This window comes from Seriola dumerili, unplaced genomic scaffold (genome assembly GCF_002260705.1).
Source record: "Seriola dumerili isolate Sdu_G_001 unplaced genomic scaffold, Sdu_1.0 BDQW01000068.1, whole genome shotgun sequence".
NCBI classification, from domain to species: Eukaryota; Metazoa; Chordata; class Actinopteri; order Carangiformes; family Carangidae; genus Seriola; species Seriola dumerili.
In genome coordinates, this window is record NW_019174323.1 from 3,474,881 (window position 1) to 3,499,502 (window position 24,622).

General features: G+C 41.7%; 1 protein-coding gene and 1 long non-coding RNA gene across 2 annotated transcripts in view; both read right to left on the bottom strand.

Annotated features, from left to right (window-relative positions):
• Nucleotides 1-1,666: 1,666 nt before the first annotated feature.
• LOC111219700 lies at nt 1,667-4,881 on the bottom strand. The gene is made up of 3 exons (XR_002665022.1): nt 4,808-4,881; nt 2,909-2,980; nt 1,667-1,679 (listed from the first exon to the last, which is right to left on the bottom strand). It is a non-coding gene; the product is annotated as an uncharacterized LOC111219700 (long non-coding RNA).
• Nucleotides 4,882-14,865: 9,984 nt separating this feature from the next.
• Nucleotides 14,866-24,622, bottom strand: part of LOC111219698 (ankyrin-3-like) — a 131,791-nt gene continuing 122,034 nt past the window's right edge. Inside the window, exons 41-43 of the mRNA XM_022742423.1 lie at nt 17,034-17,108; nt 15,354-15,485; nt 14,866-15,157 (exon numbers count right to left, since the gene is read on the bottom strand). Of these exons, the coding sequence (XP_022598144.1) occupies nt 15,003-15,157; nt 15,354-15,485; nt 17,034-17,108 (362 nt within the window). The 3' untranslated portion in view covers nt 14,866-15,002. The remainder of the gene's footprint in view (nt 15,158-15,353; nt 15,486-17,033; nt 17,109-24,622) is intronic.

Below are 24,622 nucleotides of genomic sequence, written 5' to 3' on the forward strand. Positions count from 1 at the left end.
GTAAATCATGTTTTGTCCTGGTTGTAACCACAAACGTGTAAAACACCAGACTGACTCACAGACTTTCAGTTTAAACACAATTTATTTTTCTGCTTAAATAATTACTTGGATCATCCAGTGTAGGCTATGTTGGTTCGTCATACATTTTGGTACCAGATTTATTATCAACAATGGATGCTTAGGGTGGTTTTGTATGAAAAAAGACAAATGAGAAAAAAAAACAGATTTACACAGGAACAGAACATCTGATTTTTAATGTGTGATCAATTCTGTGATTCATTGTTGTGATTTTTTTATTCTTACCCATTGATAAAAACGACCAGATTTGGGTGACAGGGGCTAAAAATTAGATCCTCTGTTCTAATGTAATTACAACCAATTAAATAAAGATAAAAATAATCAAACCGTCAAAATAAAAGCAGTCCCCTTTGTAAAACCACAGCAGACCTAAAAGCCATATCTTACACTTGTAGTATGCCCGATGGGTGTACAGATAGACAGGTTTTATTTGATGTTACACACACACACGCGCGTACACACACATATGGGGCGGGGGGGGCTGCTAGCAGTTTGGAGTTAATGCAATGTGCCAGTCGGCAGGTTACATTCAGGGACACTCATTACCGCCCTGAAGCATAAGAATGAATCTTGCCACTTGAGTGTGGAGTGTGTGTTCTGTAGAAAAAAAAATAAAAACAGTAATAGACAACAGATGTTTGGTGTTATTTTGAGTGCTCACACAGACAAAAGTACCATCAGACCCTCTCTAATTGTGTTACAGTGCTTTTGAATTAGGAGAAACAAAAAGAAAAGCGTTAAAATAAAGTGACGTTACATGCAGCAAAATATCATTTCTCTGAAGACAATGTTCCACAGACGGAGCGGAAGTAGCTGTTGGCTTTAAAGAAACGTCCTTTGTTTAAAATCAAGCAGTTGTTGTTTTTTTTTTAAATCTCCATTCACGTCTCATTTACATACAGCTGTTTTGTTCCTCTTTATATTCAGTAAGGAAGAGCATGTCAGGTCACACACTCAAGGCTGCTCAAACAGTGTCGACCTCTCAATACAAATGCACCGACTCTGCAAAGCTTCATCAACTTAAAATCAGTGCATAAACAATCTGTGAAGCTACTGATTTTTTTTTTTAAAGATTTTTATACAATGTCATTTATATACAACAAAAAAAATCACCCTTTTACTATTATATTTCATTTTTTAAAAAAGAACCACATGGTACAAGCCCAGTACTGTGGGTCCAGGAGGAAAAAATAGACCATATAAGGCGAGTGTCTGAGAGAGATTGAATCACAAGTCTTCCTTTTCTGTCAGCAGTTTGCTTTTTTTTTGTTTTGTTTTTTTTTGCTTTTTTTTGTTTAATTCCATATTTGCGTCTTGTCTTTGGTCGCAGACGCCTTCCATCCGTCTAAAGACAGTTCCAGCTCTCACGTCCATGCGTGTCCCTCCGTGCCCCTCCGTGTTGTTTCCGACAGTGAGTGAGTTTTGGTGACATGCTCATGCGAAATCAAAGAAAAGTAACTTGTTGCGTCGTCTTGCTGAAAAACATGCGTTGTTAAAGTGAAAGCTTCAGACACGTTTCGGCTTGATTGACGAGGCTTCTTCGTTTTCAGGGGCTCCAGTCCGTTTTTCCTCCCAGGGTGTGTGTGGTGTCGCAGGTGGACCTGGAGGGTGAAAAGATCAGAAACTAATGTTATAAATATTCAGCTGATGCAATAGTTCTGAAACTGATTATTTGGCTGGTTGGTCAAAGATCATTACATTAATTTCTCAAGAAAAAACATCTGGTTCCAGTTTCTCAAATGTGAGGATTTGCTGCTTTTTAGTTGAAAAACTGAAGATAATTTTAGTCTTCTTCAGGTTTTGGACTGTTAGTCGAACAAAACAAGCAATTTGAAGACATCATCCTGAGCTGTAGAAACTATAACTTTAACGTTTTATGTCATTTAAAACAGGCAAAAAAAATCATTGTATAGTAAGTCATTAAAAAGGACATAGTATAGCAAGGTATAAAAAAACAACAGTATAGTAAGTCATAGAAATGTCATAAGTCTAAAACGTCATAGTATAGTAAGACCAAAACGTTATTGTAAAGTAAGTCATAAATGTCATAGTATAGTAAGGCTTAAGAAAACGTCACAGTATACTAAGTCATAAAAACGAAACAGTACAGTAAATCAAAACCGTCATAGTATAGCAAGGCATAAAAAACGACAGTATAGTAAGGGCGTAAAAAAAACATACTAGTAAGGCATAAAAACATCACAGTATAGAAAGGCATAATGTTTTGCTTAGAGGACCAATTTTGCAGGGGGGCTGCAGACCCCACCATTTCCAGGTATTCCAGGTAGCTATAGCTTATTAAAAACACTGACAACTTCTGCAGTGTGTTCTATGGAATCACATGAGTAGCTAGAATAATAGCTAACATTCTACTCAGAAGCTAGCATGCTAGTTTGGTTTAAATATATATGTATATATTTGGGGCAGTGTAATTGTTTTCTTGCTGAGAGTTTGATGGGAGGATTAATAACACTCTCGTGTCTGCTGACTAAATATGAACCTATAGTGCAGCAGATAACCATGAAGTTTAAACTTCATGGTTTATAGAAACACTGGAGAGAGTTTCATGCTTTAGTCATGAAATGCACAATACCTTCCATATACAAGCTTATCTGCTGCACTATAGGTTCATATTTAGTCAGCAGACACGAGAGTGTTATTAATCCTCCCATCAAACTCTCAGCAAGAAAACAATTACACTTCCCCAAATGTCAACTATCACTAAAAGCACTACGTAGAAAATATATTTTACATTTTCATTAAGATCATTTTTGAGCAGATTTTTGACTTTACAGATCATATATCAGTCATAATGTTAATGGCTCCTTACCAGGTTCAGTTGAGAGCTCTAATGTTATGACTGACTCCTCTTCCCTTGTTTCTTGTTGGCGCCGTCTCCAGGCTTGAGAGAGAGAAAGGGTGAGGGAAACAGAAAGAAGTAAAAAGAAATGTTAGTGTGGTGGTCAGGCTTAATCTGACCCATGTGGGTTAATGAAGCAGAGTTGAGCTCAGCTACTGTTCGTCGGTAGATCACAGGCAGCATGCTGCAAGACTGACGAGTTTAAGGAGGAAGGAGGAAAAAAGATGTTAAAATTACTACTTTCATACATTTGCAAACAGAATCACACGTGCTGCATCATTACATGTTAAAAGAGACAAAGAAGAGGAATTATTTATTATTTCTATATTAGTTGAAACACTTGTGATATTAGTTGTTCTCAAGCTCAATCAATGAGCTGTAAAAGCCTGATGGTTGGTGCTGTAACACTAAGTGCTACTGATGCACTGGAGTGCAGAGGAAACACACAGCACAATACAACCACTGCAAACCATAAAACGCCTATACAGTCAGTCAGGCCTCTGTATTGACGCTGCTGCTCTCTATTACACAGCACTTCACAAACTGCAATCCTTTTAATCACACAAGCATCACAGCAGCTCAGAGTAACGCTGAGATCAGGCCACACAATGTGAGCCAGTGTGATGCTATGAAAATGATTTGTCACAACATAATATTAATATTGCCTACAGTCCGTTTCCTCCCAAATGTAGCTCAAATTTAAAAAAAAAAAAATTAAATTAAATGAGAATTAATTTTCATTTTCAACCACTGTTATGTGAATATTAGAAGTCGGTGCATTGAGATAAACAGCCGGCGGAACTAATTCTCTGTCGGGTACGGTTAACGCATTATCACTGACGTGATTAAAGGAGCGCCAGTCGAAACCGTAAATGAATGAAAACAATGTGGAAACTGTGATGGAAATACGTCTTATCTGTTTGTTTCATACATTCATTTGAAGAACATATCTGATGTCTTTGTCTCTTCAGCGGAGATTTTAGTCACATGCTTCATATAATGCGTCATTATTTATTTGCTACGTCTGTTTCCATCACACATTGTCACGTTGTCTTTTTATCAATCAACAAACTTTTCCACCTCAACCAAGTGTAAAAAGTTTAAAAGAGTTTCTACTGTCATGATTTACATGCAAATTGAAAATGTGAATAAAAACAGGTGGATGGAAAAAGATCTATAATTGTGGATGTCAGAATGATTTCGCCTTCTCTTGCCCAATTTAATATTGATGCCATGGCTGTTGACGTTTCAGTTTTGATCCTGGAAGTCTCTTGCGCCTCCTCACTGATCACCTTTGCCCAACATGTATGACTGGTCAGGCTTCAAGTCGTAGGCTCACAGGAAAAAAAAAACCCTGTAGCCCGATCTCAGCATTACTCCAGAGCATGATTTCTAGCCTGTAGCTGCAGCTGTGGTGTATTTCACTATGGTTAACCCTGTATCCAAAGAGCTCTACAGACAAAGATAAACTCAGAGAATATTTTAACTAATGGGCCTTGATTTGGAATAAAATTCCCAAAGCTGGTCACCAAACTCTGACAATACAAGAGAAAAGATACACATGTATATGTGTTTTTAGTTTCTCCACCAGCCTCTAGTTTACTCTGCTTCTTTGCAGTTGTATGCCAGGCAGGAAGTTTAAACTCTGCAGGTCTGTCTCTAAAACCAAAGCAGTGAGCTAAAAGATGCTAAAAGCTGTGCAGAGCTGCAGAGTTGTGTGTTAAATCCTGTAAGGGTTTGACTATGACTGATCCTTTTACATTACGCTGAGTGATTCCACTGTGTGTTTACATACAACTACAGCTTCATGCAGGTGTCAGCTGGCCAGGACGGCTCGTCTGACTACGTTAGATTGCTTCTAACGCCAACCTCATTTTTCCCTCTCTGGGCCTCCTCTCCAGACTTCTCAGCCTTGTGGCCCTGTCGGGAGCGCTTCCCTCTCCTCTTGCCCTTCCCCCCTGAGGCTCCTCCTCCTCCTGCTGCTGCTGCTGCTGCTGCTGCTCCTGCTGAAGGAGCATCTGCTACCCCACCACCACCACCACCACCACCAGCTCCTTCTTCTGTAACAGTTTCGCTTTCACTTTCCCTCCTCTCCTCAGAGTTGAACACACGGCGCACCACCTTCCTGATCACCTGTAGGGGCAGAAGCATGTCAGGGGGAGAAAGGAGGAGGAGGAAGGAAGCAGGAAAAGCATTTTGTGAGAAGAAATAATGGAAAGAAGGGTGAGGAGGGTACTTGGTGGGTGTGTGTGTGTATAGGTGTGTGTGTGTAGGTGTAGGTGTATGAGACAGCATGTGTACAGCCTGTGTGGTGGTTTTAGCTAACAAATGTTACTGGGTATGTGTGTGTGTGTGTAAGCTGTGGGATAAGGATGCGACAGGTGATGGTTGAGGGTGAGGACGATTACTTTTCTGGTGACCAGATTCCCGTCTTCATCTGTGAACTGCTCCTCCGTCACAGACTCTCCAGGAATGTTTTTGGCCTCCTCTCCCTGGGGTGAAGGGTTACATAAAAAAAACAAAAAAAACACCGCAGGGATGGGAGAGGTGAAGGGGAGGGATTATGTGTTATGAAGTTATGGGTAAAATAGTTATTAAGAAAATACAGGAACAATCCTAAACAGACGTCAGCCTCCCTGCAACCGCCGCTGCATTTCTCTCTGTTAAAACCAAGACTAAAGTGCACTACAGAAATTCTGCAAAACCAGCATTGATGTTAATGAAGACTAAGCGAGTTCAAGTCTTTTTTAAAGTGCAGTTTGATTGTTACAAATTCTCAGTCAGAGAAAACAATATCCTAAAACTAAACAGTCTTTTCCTCACTGATCAGCTAATCAGTGAAGAAACAGGACGTCTGAGGAAGCTGTGAAATGTTTATGCTGTTTGTTTTCTTTTTTTTAATAGAGCAAATATTTAGCATTTTAGCAGACTAAGAGTTCTGAGAAAACTCAGCTGATGCTAGTACATTACGAAGGCTGACTCGACAAGTTAATACGGTTCGGCAACTTCAAAATACAAGCCTGCAGTATCAGAGACAGGCAATTACTCTACAGTGATGGAAACTATTTTATCATCAGGTCAACAGATGTTTCTTGGCAGATTCCGACAACTTAAAAGAAGAAAAAAAAAAAAATCTATTACATCAACAAAAAAAGCTTCAAACTTTCCACAGCAAACTTAATCAAACTCTGCCATGATTATGATTTTCAAACCTGTGTCATGCACAAGAAAGAATTTGGTAACACCTCATTCAACAACACTGAAGACCGTACAAATGTATCATACTGTCAGCTCAGAAATGAGGCTGCATTTACATAGGGACAGAGCATCTGCAATTCTCTGGTTCCAGATACTATCATGTAAATATTTGCCGATTTTCTCTTTCTCTTCTTTTTTATTGTTATTATATTATTATTATTATAAGTTGACTATAAGACATCACTTTGGCCACTTTGTGAAAGCGGGGTGGGTATTTTTCACCACATTCTAACAAGTGATTAATCAATCAATCGAGAAAATAATTGTCAGATGAATCGATAATGAAAGTAATAGTTGTAGCTGTGCTGTTTTTAATACACAAAAGTATGAGTATGAGAAAACATTTAGTTGGTTCAGTGTCTTTCTGTAGGAGTTTGTGATAAGGACACACGGACAAATCAGCTGCTGAGGGAATAAAACAATAAATCCTTTAATAACTAGAACCACCTAAAGTGTGATTTGAACATACTTTGCAGATTTTCCGCTCCTGTGGAAATGCAGCCTCAGAATTATGCTCAAAAACGGAAAAATACTGTTTACAGCAGCACAACCGATTCTCCACCAGCCAGGGACCAACGCCAAATACCAAACAGCACGGCAGGTAATGTAGTGGCTCACACCAACAAGCAGTGAGTAGCACTTCATGCTACAGCAGGGCTAAACATCCACACACACTCACTGTCCCTCTCTCACTCACAAACACACACACTCCCCTACGCAACTATAGTCGGGTTTCCATCCACTTGTTGAAGTTTTTGACCAAATTCTTGGAAGACTGGCAAAAGAAAATGTGAATTGATGTGTGTTTATATCCACTACTGTTATGTGAATATTTTGTAATCAAGATAAATAGTTGGTGCTTATTCTCCACTTGGGTGCCATAAAATCACCACAGAAGAAGAAAACTAGGTCAGAAACCACGTGGAAATATGGCATTCTGTTTGTTTCATGTACGGAACTGAGGCAGTTACAGTGCTTCATGTACCATAATTTATTCACTATATCATGCGAACTTCTCCACATCAGCCAAGCATTAAAAGCATTTTGTGATATTTTGACTTTGTTTAATTTTCTGTGTTTTTTTAATGTGCAAATTGAAAATTCTCATAACAGTTGGATGTAAAAACCCGCTCTGTGATAGGTTCTCTTTCTGTCACACCGTCTGACTCTTTCAAACACTACAGCTGCACACAAACACACTCCCATGTTAACAAATATGCACAGAAACATACTCTCAAACTTTCTCTCTGTAAAAAACACAAATTCTGTCAAACACACAAATTCTGGCACGGCAAGGTGTTTGTTCCATCTTTCTGTTCATCTCTGTGCCTCATTCTTCTTCACACACTTGCACAGAGTCACAGAGCTTAAATGCCACTTCACTGCACACTGCCTGCAGCTCTCACACACACCAGGTCTCACACACCTTCAGTATGACCCGTCTGCGGTACACCCTGGTGGTGACAGTGGTCTCCTCGTCAGAGCCGGATTCTTCAGCTCTGACACGCCCCTGACGAAGGCAGCGCAGTAGCAGTGCAACATTAATGACCCCAGTGTGTTTGTGAGTGTGTACGTGTGTCAGTTTAATACTTTTTTTTTTTTAAATACAAATTTTGCCACTGAATGAATATGATCAAAAGAAACTGGAGTGCAGGTTCATATTTCTGGGCTGTGCTTCAAGTCCTAAATATTTTAAGCCGACTAAACCAGAATTTAATCCTTGACAGTCTGTGTATAAGAGAACAAAGATATATTTGAGGCCTTAAATTAAGACAAAATAGATCTTTTTCAAAGCCTACAGACGTCACCAAAAACAGAAAAAGGTAAAACAGACTCCACCTGGAGGAATGATTCTCACCTGGACTTTGTGCTGGGACCTGTCGCCTCCCTCCTCCCGTCCTCTGCTTGGTCCCGCTGTGCTGCTGTCTTCCTGAGATCCCTTCTTCTTGGCCTCCTTTTCCTTCCCTTCCCTGGCTGCGTCAGTTTGACCTCCATTCTGTCTGTCAGCCTGAGCCTGGGGCTGCTCCATCGAATCAGCTAGACTTTCAGGGCTGGGGGGAGTAAAACATAGGGAGGCGCTGCCATCACAAAACTGCTGCGGGTCTCACTGTAAACACTGGTGTGTAAATACTGGGGGCAAATGGTAGAATAAAAGCAAATCCTACCTGCCCTCCTCGGTGCCGTGCAGTGATGACTCTGCGATCGTGTCGGACATCTCGCCTCTCCAACCTGGAACTGAACACATGACTTTTTCTGCTTGCCGTACTTGTTCGAGGATGGCATTCACCCTCTCCTCTGTCATCTCCTCGTCCTCCAAGCCTCCCTCCAGCTTTATATCCTCCAGCAGACTCTGCAGCCTCTCCTGGGTCATCTCCTCTTCTTCTTCTTCCTCCTCTTCTTCCCGCCTTCCATTTCCTTGAGCAACATCTGAGACTGCATCTTCTTTTTGGTTTCTCTCCAAACCAACAACTGGCCCTGCCTTCAGTTCTTCTGTTCCTGATTTCTCTACTGCCCTTCTGTCATTATCCGGCCTCTCATAAGAAACCAGCTTATCTTCCACTTTTTCTCCTGTGGTTAAGGCTGTATCTTCTGCCCCAACAATGGGGGGCACCAGGCCACAGGGGGCCGGGGCTGGGGCGACTGTGAGGGGGTCGCTGCTGGTGGTACTGGTGGTCTGAGTGAGAGAAAGGTCGCTAGGTCTAGTAAGCGTGGTCTTGCTAGGGGAATCTAAGCTAGCATCACCCTCGCTAAAGAAGTCGTCTGAGCGCAGCGGGGTGGGGGGCTCGTAGTTCAGTTCTGTGGGGGTTTGCAGCTCCAGATCTATATTGTGGTATCCTGGGTGGATGGCAGGAGTAAAGGATTAGAGGGTAAGGGGATTGAAGAGGGAGGGAAAGAAAAAAGAGGGGAGGGAAGGAGGAGGGGAAGGAGAGGTAGAGTGGTGGAGGTGATGAGATGAGAAACACTTGTAACATCTAAAGGCAGCATTTGTTCAAAAGTCACACAGGTGTAACTCAAACACACTTTAAAGCTGCATTAACTGTTTTCTTTAGCCACTTGGGGGCAGCAGAAACAAGCTCTGAACACAACATTGACAAGCTATCACTTTATGAAGTTGTTAAAGGGAACTTGCTGATAAACATTTGCCTGTTTACACATCCTGCAGACACACAACAATATTAGAATTCATTTGGAATTGTGTTTATGTTCTTTTAGCTTTTCTCTACCAACATGAAATATCTGTCTCTTTAGCAGCTAAATACTTTGCTAGGTTCAACAGCTAGGCACTAACTGTGTTGACCTGTCGTTTAGCGCTGGGCGGGTGTACATTGATCCATTAATTTAGCCAGATTAAGCTCTGTTTTGGTCTCCACCGTCTCCTGGTAGAAATATGCGGATCTTTAGCTGCTTGTCTGGTAATGTGCAGGAAGTGTACAATGATTTTTTGATAAAAACAGCTGCCTCATTTTGACAGGAAGTTAGGTACAGTGGAGTTTGTGGGCCAAAAAAAACAAAAAGAAAAAGAGCTAAAAGTGGCTAAAAAGGTCTGTAAAGCTGATTGGAACTACAGAGTTTGGTGACAATTCTCACATATGCAAAAAAGCACCTGCATGCTACATACCTAGCATCAAATGACAGCCAGACAAAGTTAGCAACTAGCTTGTGAATATTGCAACCAATTTAGCAGCTAAAAAAAAATATATTTCTCTTAAGACAGTGTTGAATAGTGAACCTGCATACATCCGGTGACTAAAAACACAACTTTAAATGAATGCTCATGTGGCTTCATGTCAGCTGAATGTGTAAAGATGTTTGCTACCTCATTAACCATATCTTAACTCCATAAGGTGATATGTCATTGTTTTGCAACTTGTTCTGCTGCCCCTTATTGGCAAATACAAATCAATTAATACTGCTTTCAGGATTTTCCTTCTTCAACCAACACATTTCTCAAACAAGTGGTGTGTGACTGCTGAACCAGCACTGCAGACAAGACACATGACTAGATCACAAAGAGATGGAAACAGAGAAATTAAAGTACCAAAGGCAGAATATAAAATTTAAGATAGAAACTTCACTTATACTGTATTTATATAAAATGTACATGAACATTCAGTCACTCTGAAGTCATCAAGAACTGCTGGAGTGATGTGTCAAAGTGGCACTTAAGTCAGCAAAGCCTTTTGTAAAAGCACTTAACCTCCAGACCCAGAGTCAAAACCAGAGCTACTGATTTTGTGAAATTAATGAGGGGGGGTCTTCATTACAGCACTTTAAAACAAGCTCGACTTCAGCTTATCGGCTCAGTAATTGTTCCAGTTAATGAGCAGAGGCTTGAGCTGAATCCAGGTAGGTTAGTTGTGTTGATTGAAACAAAAGGCAGAGAGGAGGAGCAGAGCAACCAGCAGGCATCTAGATGTAAAGCTCAGGGACTGAACGATCCCGCCTGAAGTAAGGAGGGACACCGGGAGGTAGGGGAGAGGGTGGAGGGGAGGGGGGAAGTGAAGGGGGAGAAGGAGAGTGGTGATGTAGGGGAGGCGAAGGGGGACATGGAGGTGGGGGAGAGAGACTGGAATTGGAGGATGAAAGGGAGGAAAAGGATGGAGGCGTAGAAGAGGAAGCAAGTTGAGGAGGAGAGGAAGCACATATTGAAGATGGAGAGGGGGGAGTGGAAGTGGGAGGGGAGGGGAAAGGGGGAGAAAGTGTAAGAGGAGGAGGAGATGGAAAAGAGGGAGAGGAATGACTAGATAAGGAGAGGGAGGTGTAAGGAGAAGGAAGAGGGGGAGACGGCTTAACAGGTGCAGGGGAAGCAGAATGGGGAGGAGGGCGAAGAATGAGTGGAGGAATTGAGGAGAAAGGAGGAGACGAGGGGAGACAAAGGGGAGACGGAGGAAAGCGAGGGGAAGAGAAGAATGAGGAGAAGCTGAGGGGACTTCGAGGGGAGGAGGGAAGAGGCGGGGAGTAAGGCAGGGTGAAGAAATGAGGGAGGACAGGAGCGACAGGGAGGAGGTAAACAGGAGGTGATGATGGGGGTGACGGGAAGTGAAAGACAGAGGAGGGAGATAGGACAGCAGGGGGGGAGGGGAAAGACAAAGCGGTGATATGGCTGAAATAAAAGGGAGGGGAGGAAGAGGAGGTGAAGGAGGGAGGACTAGCATGGAGAGGGGTGACAGGCTGAGATGTTCGAGGACACAGGGGGAATGTAGGAGATCTGACAAGTTTTGGAGCTATTTCAATTATCACACAGAAAAAAAAACAAAAAACATAAAACACAGAACAATTGTCAGACAAGACTTGGATGAAACGAAAAACACAGCAGTTTAAAACCAAACCAGTTAATGCACAGACAATGAATTGAACACATGATAGACGAAGGCTTGATGTTGAAGAAGCTGCAGAAGCAAAGATATTGCAGACCAGAATCATCGGATTGCTTATCTCAGCAGATAAGCAAGAATAGACTTCTTAGTCAAGAGCAGTAGCATCGAAAACATCCACTACAGGAGAGGAAATAAAGTCACACTCTGACTCAAGTTTTGGGATCTAGGCGATCTAAAGTTTGTTCAGCTGTGAGTTAGAAGACAGGATGGGAACTGAAGAATAAATTTGAATAAATTCCTCCAGAAATATTTGCCAACCCTCCAAACAACTGCTGAGTCCCAATTTCTTACTACAGTATTTATTGTGTATCATTTATTTTATACAACCAACGAATAAAACAGTATGTCAGCAACACATTGGGCAGTCCTGGGTGGCAGCCACAGAAAAGGGGCCGTGAACTGCTCTTTTTAATGGAGCTGGGGCAGTTAACCAGATGTACATTTGCCTAAACACCCAGTTAGTCTTCATCCTTAACGTATGTTCACTTGCAAAAGTCAAAAATATCGTTTCAAACCACTTCCAATAAAGAGTAAATCTCATGTTTGTGTAGCTCATTTCAACAAGCGACACAAAGGTGAAATTTATTCTTCGTCACAAGTGTTTTCAAACTGTATTACTCATTTAATTTCAGTGATGAAGACTAAGTGGTTGGTTTGGCGAATGTACGTCTGCACGGCTGCTTCCTGTCTGTCTCCAAAGATCTTTTTGGAGGTTTGTCAGCAAAACTGGGAATTTATTCAAATTTTTTCTGCTGCTATTTCTTTGTGCATTGCATTGTGGGACAGTATTGTACATCAACAACCAACTCAAAAATTAAGTGTTTCTGTCCACATACTGACTCACCTTACTTAATTTAACCACTGTTCAACTGCAGACACACTAATTACTCAAAACTTACTTAGAATTACTATGGAATTGGGACACAGCTGAACCACACTACCAAGGATATATTTCTGTTTGAGAAATACTTCATTCCTTTGTTTAACTGACATTTTAGTTAAATTCAAGTATGTTATAAAAACAGATTATGTGTCATTTTTGTGTACTTGTAGAATATAAAATCCTTCTTAGGCCTGTAAAAGCTCCAACATCTTAGTTGAAAGGGTCTTGTAATGAAAGGGCCTCATGATTGAGGATATGCTAATGCTAACGCTTGCTACATAGCTGGAGGTGCCATACAGTTTGGGCAGGAGAGATCTGCAGCTGTTGCGGGCAGTTGTTAGTGCTGGCAGGGGGCGCTGTTGTGTTTCCAGTCTTACTCTAGTCAGCCTGAGCTCAGCAGCGAGGGTAAGAGCAGAAGCTACAACTGGATCCAAAAGTAGCTGAAGTTAGCAGAAGTTAGCCATTGGTGGAAATTAGCTGGTTAGTGGTGTTTAGCGCTGACAAGGGTATTTGTTTTTAGGAGTTAGTCACTCAGAAGCAAGAAGAGGAGGAGGAGGAGGAGGAGGAGGAGGAGGAAGGCAGGGAGTCTGCTGATCTCAAAGCAGGAGAAGCTGCAGTGGAGCGTAGAGGCTGGGAGGCTAGGAGGAACCCAGGAGATGAGAGGTACAGTACAGCAAACAGCAGTGACACAGAAGCATAATTATACACTGTACACTTTGAAAAAGGGTGTTTCATTTTCAACCCATGTGGAGTGTCATCCGAGGCAGAGCACGTCCTGATCAACGCAGAAACACTCGCGGATGTGTTGAAAAGGCTCCACCCATTTGAAGAGTGTTAAAAGTGTATCGTTGCAAGCTGACAACATCAGAACAGGCAGCCTTTCACACAAAGCCATAGCCATGCATTTTGTTGATCTTTTTATCTATTGATTGTTGGTTTCACTTGACATCATCTTCACAAAAAGACCAACTTTGCTCCAGATTTGGTGGAAGCAGTAGTAACACTGATCCTTGTGTTCAGATGACTTTTGGAAACGGAATTAAACAGATTTGCAATGAGGCCCATTTCAGAATTTCCTGCCAACTCTGTATGTACAACTACTAAGTGGAGGAAATATATTTTCATTTGGTTTGGGCTGTTTCTTGACCTACATATAATTTTTTAACAATATTTGTTAATATTTTATCAAATTGGAACCATTAAAAGTATGCCAAATTGGCTATTAGCAGTCTCATTTTGCAGTCTACCCCTGGATATATGGACAACTATCACCGGATTATTTTGATACTGAAGTAAACCTAAACACGTGATGATTCTGAGGCAAGTTCTGTTATATACTTATGAGGAGTGTCTTTTTGCTCTGATTTATAAGCAGATTTATAAGATACATGAAGAGATAATATATCCTTTGAGTATAAGTCATTGAATCTATAAATATGTGTGTCATGTCTGTGATACACATATGATCTGTTCAGATTTGACCGAGCTGTGACACTGAGGAGTATGATTTTTTTTAAAGTACCTTAAAAGTACTTCTTCACGCAGTATCTTTGCCTCACAGCTTGTCATCTTTGTTCCACAGTGATAAACAAGCTAATTGTAACTTGCATAATTTATAATCTTCCTATAACAAAAGGCACATTTTCATCAGATTCTGAAATGGCCCACATTGGGTCTGTCAAAATCAGAGAAAACTAGCGGCTGCCACATTCAATTTTCAATTAAGAAGAAAGAGAGAAATATAGAAAGAGAGATGAAAAGACTTGTTATACTGCTTAAAGCAAGCATGCTGTTATTGTAAATTGGTTGTTATAATTATGTGTTTATGTATTTTAATAGCACAAATAGATAAAAGGAAATAGGTTGTAAACTATTAACATACACAAATACACAACTATTGTTTAACCAAATTATGAACCAGTGCCAGAACCCAGCTGAAAAATGTGCTTAGCTCATTATCTTATCAACAAGATTATCAATACATTTATCAGATGGGACAGAAACACCAGTTCATTCTTCGCTTACATTTGCCTCAGGACCATGCTTCTAAACATTTTTACAAAAACAGTCACACACACTAAAAAGTGTCATGCACCTAAAATGGTACAGATTTTCCTGCCCTCAATTAAAATCAATATTGTTTAAGCAAGCGGGAACTAATTTCTTTTTTTTTTTGTTGAGATTTTCAAATATTATTGATAATCCCCAAAAATCTATCACTTGCCATTCATGTTCCAATGACTGAGTGCTACAAATTAATTGCACTGCCCAGTGTTGGAAAACTAACAAGCTGACTGGGGTGACTGCTTGGTAAAGACAACTCTAATGCTATTATTACCTGATGGTCCATTAACTATGAGCTCAATGAACCTGCTGGAGCATTAAGTCATTTTGATTGACTCGTAATTAACTTCCACTGTTTGGTCAAGCCCGATTGGTTCTGTATTTGTTTGCACAGTCAGGTCTGACTATCTGGCTGAGAGAGGAGGTGAAGAAGGGTGAAGGGATAGACTGAGAGATAGACTGAGAGTTCAGCTAGGGTGGGCTACACTTTACCATCGGACTGATCCGGGAATACTGCGTTATCATCGGCAAAGCAGCGTGTGCCTGAAATGTTACCGTAGTCAAATATGGGCCCTTCCAGCAAAGTCACAATATCCAACCGATTGATCTTAGTCAGCACCGCAGTTAAAGCGTCCGCTGAAGGGGAGAGAGACAAAGGAATTACATTGACAGGAAGCTATTTCAATATCAATACCACAAAACATTAATATTGTCTTAACACCTTTTTTGAGATAAGATAATACCAGTTAAAAAAAAAGTAGACCTGGATATGAATTATGATACATTTCTCTCCGAAAAACACATACAAACAGTACAGGCACACCCTGCTTACTTGTGGCATTTTTACCATCCCTGTGCACCCATTTCTTTAGGAGCATGAAGCTCTGTGCTGTCAGGGAATTGGGGTTCTCCACTCTGATGAAGTTGATCTCATCCACAGAGAAATCCAGCTCCCTGGCCAGCTCTACAACCACACACAAACACCACAATAAATGAGTTTTTGTCATGAGAAAGTCAGAGCAAAATGATGCATTTTTGTTGCTGACTGGGTGCCTCAGGAGTCTCATTTCTAGTGAGGTCACTTATGCTAAAAACTGTCTGCACTGAGATACTGTCATTTATCACCTATCAAGCAGCATGTTCTGTGTGACAGTTCAAAAAAATGCAGCAGCTTTAGAAAACAGGCAGTTATCTGATGAAGAGGTGTTTACTGACACTCAGAATTTGAACAACACACCACAGGGGAAATACTGTGCAGCAATACACAAAAACAGCAGTGATAATTAGCTATTAAACAAAACGTATGAAGAGGTTGACATTTTAAATTAGATTTCAACTTTGCAGCATCATAATTCACATCAAATAACATCCAGCTTCCAACTGACTGGTTCTTATGTTACAGGCTTCACTTGATTGCAAGAGGTGATGGACATGTGTGATGTGATGAAACTGTAGCACTGAAAACATCACCATGATATATGTCAACCATTTTCCTTATATTTATTTCCTTAGTGCTCATTCCTGAATAACTGTAACTGCCAAACACTGTGCCAGGCACAATCTAAAGATAGTGAAGGAGTGAAACACTGCTGTACAGACAAGCACATGGGCTATAAATCTAAAAACACGAGAACGTAATGTTCACCAGAGCTGCTCGTTCACTGCAGCTCTGCAACAGGAACACACATTAAATATGGATTAGATTCCTTTCCTCTGCTGAGCACTCACACGGTCACTGGACAGAGAGACACACAACTACAACAACTCACACTCATACACACTTCAGGGGATGACAGTGCACACACATGCACACAGGCGTAGGGCAGTGCTGCAGTGCAGGTGGACAGGCTTGGGCTAAACTGCAGAGGCCACACCCTGATCTCTGCTCCAATACAATATACGAAAATGCCATCACACTGTTCCTCTTAAAACACAAAGCTACATGCCAATGAAGAATATAAAGACATTGATATAAAAGCTTTTTGCTAGTAAAATTATTTAAATTATTATTTCCTTTATATATTTTTCAGCCTTCACTCCTAATAAGTCTCAACATGAGGTGAGTATGTTTAAATTTTACAAATGAAATTGAAAAGTTACAGTGCAATTTGAGTTTTTGTAATTCTTCTACGTATTGTATTTGTGTTGACGATGATGTATGTGACTATAACTACCACTGCAGCACTGCCAAGTAAAGATATTTTATACTGTATGTCCACCAGATGGCAACAAACACTGTAAAAGTAGCGGTTTGAGAGCTGGGCTCTAGTCAGGCTGATTCATTCACACATGGGTGTTCTTTAAAATTCACATACCGAATCCTCCGGTATCATGTCACAAGTTTATGTCTCTGCTCGGACAATTAACTGATTCAGATGAAACTGATATACTTCCATCACTGCAGCTGTTTCTCCATGTCATATTGATTACCATAATAAATACAGTATTCTTGCATTGCTTCAAGCTTGTTTTTGGCAAAGTGTGAAAAAATGAGAGATGTGTGTAGACTCACCAGTCCAGCTGAGTCCGAGGTGGTCAGCTACTATTGCCATGCGGAGGTCTGTTCTCTCACAGGGACTCTGAGGGCCTGTGCGAGGAAGCAGGGAGGGGGCAAGACAGCGAACAGTTAATGTGAGGTATTGTGACAACGTTCCCCAGAATTAAATGAGGTTCTCATAAAATGGCTGCAGAGGGGAGAAATGACATTTAATGGAAGAAAGAGATTGGGATTGTGAACTGAAGTCTGTTGACATTAATGTGGTTTAACCATACCTACTAAATACCTAGTTAATGAATACCTACTTAATTAAACTCTCTGTTTTGCCATTTTCTGATGAGATATTAATATCAAACATAAAGATCAACTTTAGCTCACTGTCCCATGTCTCACCTTTGGAAAACAAAATACAGCTTTTCTGGCCAGACTCTCCTCAATGATTCAGTTTAGATAATGGATGCTTGTTTTAGAGAAATTATTTGACATTTTGGAAATATACTAGAAGAGGAGATTGATACCACTCTCACATCTGTCTGTTTTAATATGAAACTATAGCCAGGAAACGGTCAGCTTATCTTAGTATAAAGACTGTAAACTGAGGGAATTAGCTAGCCTAGTTCTGTCTAAAGCTCAAAAACCTGCTTATTAGCATCTCGAAAGCTAACTCGTACTCACAAAACTCACTATTAAAAAACATCAGTAAGACAGCTGAAAATACAAAATACAATCACAAGCATGAGGATCTGTGAGGCCAGAAAAGAAAAAAGAAAAAAATCACAATTTCACACTAAATTCTTTGATGTTCAGTTGTATTAGTATTAGTAGTAAGAGTTTAGAGTTAAAAGATTTTTGTATCACATCACTAACAACAAACGATCTAGCGTCAGGCAACATTCCCTCCCACTGAAAAAAGCAATCCATGGCTTCAACTTGAAATCAAGAGTGATCCAGCCGCACAAGATTTTCCACCGAGTTGCAAACGACACACACCCTCCTCTGTGGCTGACGTTCACGTGATTGTCAAGTTCAGCTGATGGATTGTTTTCGCAGCGATTTCAAGAGAGCAAAAGTACCACCAAAATCTACAAACCAACCAACCAGGCAAGCAGACCAAAACAAACACAAGGTCATGTTGTACCCACACAATCCTTTTATGTTTCAGTCTCAATCATGTCTAGAGTGGAGGTGAGTGGTGTGGTGTCATGTGGTGAGGTGCAAGGCTACCTTGATCTCAGTGTCAGGATGGCCCACAGTAATTGAAAGGGATGTATGCTCACTTTGCTCAAATGTTCTTACTTTCAAACTGATACTGATACTTATTTTGAAATTGTAGTTCCTGTATCTTTTCTGTACACCAGAGACATCACTATAGTCTGTTGTAAAGCTCTTGTTAGCTGGTTATTACTTCTATGAGGTAATTCATCCAGTTGTTTTAGCCTAACATCTTAAATTAGAAAGTCAAAACAGAATAAAATCTTGTGCTTGATCCAGAGACAAATTTTGAGTATCCATGTTTTCGCCTTTAGGTCTTCGTCTAAATCAGACAGCACAGGACACAAATAACAAGAATGACAGGAAGAAGAAGTGACAACTACACTTACAACGTCACATCACAAAGCACCCACAACAGCTACATGCATCTCATAGAGAAAGATAAAGTATAACAAGTGTTTAGAAAGAGTTTACAAACTAGTCTCGTTCTCCGTGACAGGAGCCGTGATTGGTTGATCAACCTGACTCCCTTCATCCTTCTGCTCCTTCCCTCCATGTGTCCGCCTACTCTTCCTCCTGCTCCTCCTCATCCTCTCACTGCTGGCCTGCTCAACCTCAGCTTTCACATCTCTAGCAGATGGTGTTGATGTGGTGGTGGAGGTGGAGGTAGAGGTGCGTGAAGGGCAGGAACTTCTAGAAGCTTTAGATGGTTCTGACAGGGAAGTGTTCCTGGTAGTGCTGAGGCTGCAGCTCTCTTCGTCCTCAGTGGGCAGTGTTTTCCCCTCTAACTTTGTGTCAGCCTCCTTGGGAATGGTTTGGTCCATAGGGATGGCTACCTGGCTAGTGATAGACCTTGTTTTAAAGTTTTTTGAGATCACTACACTGCTTTTTCTCCCAGTTTCATTTGTGCTACTTTTTGGGGTTTTCACTGAACTATATCTTTGTTCAGTGCTGGATCTGCTTTTAGTTAGCTGTTTATTACCCCTGCTAGTTTTAATGCTTGTATCACTAACTGCAGATTTGGTTCTAACCTGCTTCTGCTCCCGGGAAAAAGAGGGGTATTTAATGGCTTTCATCACTGGGATTCTAGATTTAGGAAATAAATTCTCAAAAGGGTCTAATCTTTCCCTGACTTTATGCATTGCATGTTCCCTGACTTTGAGTTTATCAGCATTTTCTTGTGCCTTGTCTTTCACTATTGTTTGACTTTGGCTGCATAGTTTGCGGCTGGGCACCCTCACTGGTAACCTGGACTTGCATATCTGGGGTTTGACCTCTTTGGCTGCCGTGTTTGTTATTGCTACATTAGGACAAACCCTGCCTTCCCTGCTGTTTACCTCTAGCTGGTTGAAGGACGCCTCTATCCTGCTGATCTCCTGCAGTCCCGAGGAGGACAACATGTTAAGCACAATACTGCCAGCCTGAGCGACATCTGAATGGACATAATGGGAAACAGGGATGTTGCTACTGGTATTGCTGCTCCATGTTTGGGGATTGCTTATCTGTTGTGAAGGTGCGAAAGAATTATCTGTGCTTTGGTAACAAGTGTTCTGATTTTCTGAGATCCAATCCAAATGGTCATTCTGTTTGGACATACCTGAAGGAATTCTGTGATTTGAATAATAATCTGTCATGCCTGATGTATTAAAATTAGCACAATCTGTGTAGTTTGAGGTTACAGAGTAAGAACTATCTACAGTTGATCCTGAGGTTATATTATCAAAGGTGCCTGTTGTTCTACATTTAGAACTGTTATTTGATGCATCATAAGTTTTATCAGATGACAACTTGAATCCTGTTCTAAAAGTGGAGAATGAAGGCTCAGTGTTGGAAGTTGAGTCTCTGCATATGCTGTAACTGCCAGCCATATTTGATATTTCTAACTGGACAGTGGTAGTCTGAATGGAGACTTGAGGAACTATTGAGGTATCTGTGGGATCCTGAGTACTAAACTGATCCCTGTGTTGTGAGGAGGCGTCTACCTCTGATTCTCTGACACTGTACCTGCCCGCCGAGAAGTAATGCTCACCAATCTGAAAAAACTGGAGCCTCTCCTCCACCATGTCCCTCTTGCTCATGTCAATCGCACCACTGCGTGTCATCTCAAACATCTTCCCTTCATGGAAGGGGAATGGATTTGGCTCGCTTGTCGGCGTGCTATCGTCTGTTGGTGTTCGGGCTGGGGTAGTGTCTGGTGTCGTAGCCTGAGACTGTTCGTCCACTGCTAGTCCAAAAGGCTTAGGCTCACCATTGCTTCCCCTTGTCCCTCCCATGTCAACGATATCTTCTTCTCCACCTTTACTGGACCAGGGGTCAAAGTCCAGCCCTTTAGTGGCAACAGTCTTAAAAGGAGAGTTAAACTCCTCCTCTAACTTATAACTAAAGTAAGTGTCTGAAAATCCCTCTTTATCTGAGGGTTTTTGTTCCTGACTAGTAACCCCATCTTTACTAACAGCATCAGGTTTACCACCATTTGAGGGGGTATCTTTTTTGAAAGAGTCCTTTTGACATTCTTCTGGGGTTTTCTCCTCTTCAATAACTTCAAGTTTGGTCTGGGGAAAAGAGCGGTCAGTGGACCTAAAAGTGTCTGTTGCCCAGACATCTCTCCGGCTGTCTGGAAGACCAAACAACCGTAAATCTGCCTGCTCACACAGGCCATCATCCTCATCCTGAAGTTCGTATCCATCTAGGGAGTCTATCTCTGTTGCATCTGTGTCATGAGAAAATTCAGCTGTTGTGGCTATTGAACAGTCTGTTATCGATTGATCGTTTCCATTTTGTTCATATTCATAGTCCTCTCCTTTGTCATTAGAACCATTGGAACCATTGGAGCCATTGGAGCCATAAGAACCATTGGAGCCATTGGTCCCACCATTAAGTTCTTTGTTGTTTCCATTTTTGTCATGTTTTTTGGATTTAGTCGCCTTTTCCTTATCTTTCTTCTTTTCCTCTTCCTCCTCAGGAACTTTGAAAGTAAATTTCTTGCAAGGAATTGGTTGAAAGATTGACTCATCATCATCTCCTTCATCACCATTTGACTGACTGTCATCTTCCCCAGGAGGCACCGGGGAAGGGGGTTGGATTCGTATAATTGGCTCAGTCAGCAGATACCTGTCGTGTTCTTCCTGTAAGTTTACCTCCATCATTTCTGTCTCAGTCTCTGAAGAGGCACAGGAACCTTTCCTTTCTGGGTCTGAAATTTCTGAAGCTGAGTCCAGAGGAGGAGGGGGAGGGAACTCAATATATGCGATACCTTTGTCTTTTGAAACTTCTTGATGCTCCTGGCCTGTTATTTCCTCATACTCGCCATTGGCTGTTGTTACTTGCTGGTTGAATCTATTTGTTAATTCCTGCAGGTTATCATTCATTTCTGTTTCTTGCTTATTAGCATTAGCAAGGTCTGCTTGGGTGGCATGAATATCAGTTTTCCTTTCTGGCAGGGCCTCTTTAAAAGAGAAAACAACTTTGCCTTGGTCATCCTCCTCTGATTCCTCAGATACCTCCAGGATGGGACTGGGTTTCCCTGGCATGAATCCCATAAAGCCATCAGGGGTCCTGACTGTGAGGTCATAGCTGACTTCCTCAGAGCTGGGGGTCTCTGGTGTAAGGGGGCTTTTCCCTGAGCTGTCTATGAAAGACACCTGTTCTAGTGTGTCATCATCTGGGCTTATGGGGCTGATTGCTGAGTTTGATTTCTGTTTGACTGTGTACAGTGCTCCTTTGGCCTCCCTCTCTGCCTGCCTGCCCACCTGAACACCGACATAAACAGGTAATGTTTTGATGCCCTTGAAGTTCTCTTTGGTTGTTGTAGCAGCTGGAGGGTTTATGACATTCTCCAGCATTTCTCTAGGGCTAGGAAGATTATTGGAGTTGGAGTCTTTGGGTGCATTATCTAGAATTTCAAAGGTTAGATTTTCATCTGTTTTTGCTGGGGTTGTCTCAAGACTCATCTGTATTTTGCTTTTAGATAATGTAGGTATCTGTGAAGGTTTAATTATTGTCTGTTTCTTTGTGAGGTCATTATCTAAAGTAGAGGATGCTGTTCTTACAGGAATTTGAGATTCTGTCTTTTTTCTGAGATTTTTGTTTAGTGGTTCCTCACCATCTTTTTTGGGCAGCTCAGCTATTACTTCTTTGGAAGCAGACTCACTTTTTGTAATTTGTTGGTATTTTTTAGCATCACTCTCTTTCTCTAGTAATCTAACAGCATCATGAACAATAGATGTCTGAACTTTCTGGACTTTATTGCTTTCTTTAAATTCCTGAGTAACACTGGAATGGACATCTTTCCCTTTAGCAGTTGCTTTGTCATTCTCAGTTTCACTAATTGGTCTTCGCAATGAGGCCTCTGGGATATTTTTGTTCGGCAGTTTTTCTCCTATATGTTTTGGGGCTTTGGATGTTGATGATATCACAGCAGGTTTACTGCTGTCTGTGGCATCACATTTATCCTGCTCAACATCCTTTTTAAAGGTTTCATCTTCTGATGCTTCAGACACTTTTGATGCTTTTCCTCCTGCAAAAAACTGATAAACGGGAAGTTTGCTCTCCTGTAATTTCTTTATTGAAGGTTTTGGCTGCACTGGAGGAGGAACTTTGGTTGGACTAGACTGACTTTGTTTCTGAGCCTCAGATTCAAACTTCATCCTCACAGCACTGACTTTGGATGTTGATTTTACATGAGCAGGAGAAGAGGGTGCAGATTCACTTGTCTTAGTTTGTTGTTTAATTTTATCGTCACTGGTATGAGAGAGAACGCTCTTCTGGGGGCTGCTTGGTAAGCTACAGCTTTTCTTTTCAGTTGTTGGGGTGCTCCCAAACATTTTAACAACCGAAGGCTCCCTGAGTTTGCTTTTACTGAACACCTCTTCTCCTGCCTTAGATTTCTGCTGAGTTTTCTCAGGGCTACTGCATGCTGAGCTAGGCCAGGATCTGGGTTCCTTTACCTCTCGTCTCATTGGCTTTTTCTCAGGGGACTGCAGCTCATCATTGAGCTTCTCTGTTTTGTCACGGAAGAACTGAGATACCTCACAGAGTTTTTCTTCAGCTTCCTTTACAGTTTGGTCCACCCTATCCTCATAAAGGAGCTTATCCCTGCTTCTGTCATGTTTATCCTCTGTAAATCGCATCCAAACGGCATGCTTGGGGCTGCCCTGATCTGTGGAGTAATGGAGCACTGTTACTTTATCAAACGGAGATGGTTCCTCCCTGTGCAAGAATTTACCAGATTTAGGGGACCCATCTTTTGATGACTTGGAGACAAACTCTCTTTTGGGGCTTCCTTGCTGCTGACTCATGCTCTCAGCGCCACGGCTACCATTCTCCTCATGAATTAGGTGCCGGCTCTTGTCAGTCATCATTGCTGAATCCTCTGTGTCAGAGTGAGACATTGAAGACACATCAAGTTTCTCTGACAGTAGCATTTTCTCAGCAAACCTATACGACTCGCCTCTGATCTCTGACAGCTCATCATCACAGTACTCTATAGAGTGCTGGCTCAACAGTTTCAGGGCTTTATATGAATCATCTGCCATCAATTGAGCAGAACTTGGGCGACTGTCTTCCTCCTGTGACACTGGGGTGTTAACGCGAGATGTTTCCAGGAAGGAGGGCAGGGATTCTTCGGCAGTGAGCTCCTCTTCTTCCTGTTGGGCCTCATCGTAATCAGTAAGTTCCCTAATTCCACGGTCCCCCTTGTAGACGTAAAGCTCAGGGTGTTTTTTGGTTTCCCTGATAATAACCTCAGTTGGCTCTGTTGTGCTGTGGCCCTTTTCGATATGAACCTCAATTATCCTCTCGACTTTAGGTTTGGATTTAATGTCTCTATCTAGAAATCTAGGAGTCAGCTCATCACCTTTGACAGAATCCTGGCTAGCCTTGTGTTCAAAAAGGCCTGCCAGTTCTTTAGATGGGTCCCTACCTGACTGGAAAGCTTTCATGATATCACTGACCGACATACCCTCCTCTCTAATCTCTGCGCCATCAGTCAGTTGTGGCTTGTGATACACCATTCTAGTGGTAGTAGTGATATGGGTTTCCTCTTTAAGACACACGCTTTTGTTCATCATGGAGTCCTCTTCTGGCATTTTCATCTGTAGGGCTTTGGTAGAGCTTATTGAAGCGGGATCTGGCTCTATAGAAGGAGGGGCAGATGCTGCCTCCTCCATCAGGAGAGGCTCACAAGGATCGTCAGGCTGCTCATAGCTCCTAATGTGGACCACTTCAGTCCTGGTCTCAGTCACGCAGGGAGGGATGGGTGAATCTGTGAATAAGGGCTTAGGTCCTGTGCTCTCTGCACTCTGAGGAGCAGAGGGTGTCTTTTCACTCCTGGTCTCAAACCCGCTGTCTGACAGCGGACTTTTATCCTGCTCATGAGACAGGTCCTCGGGTGA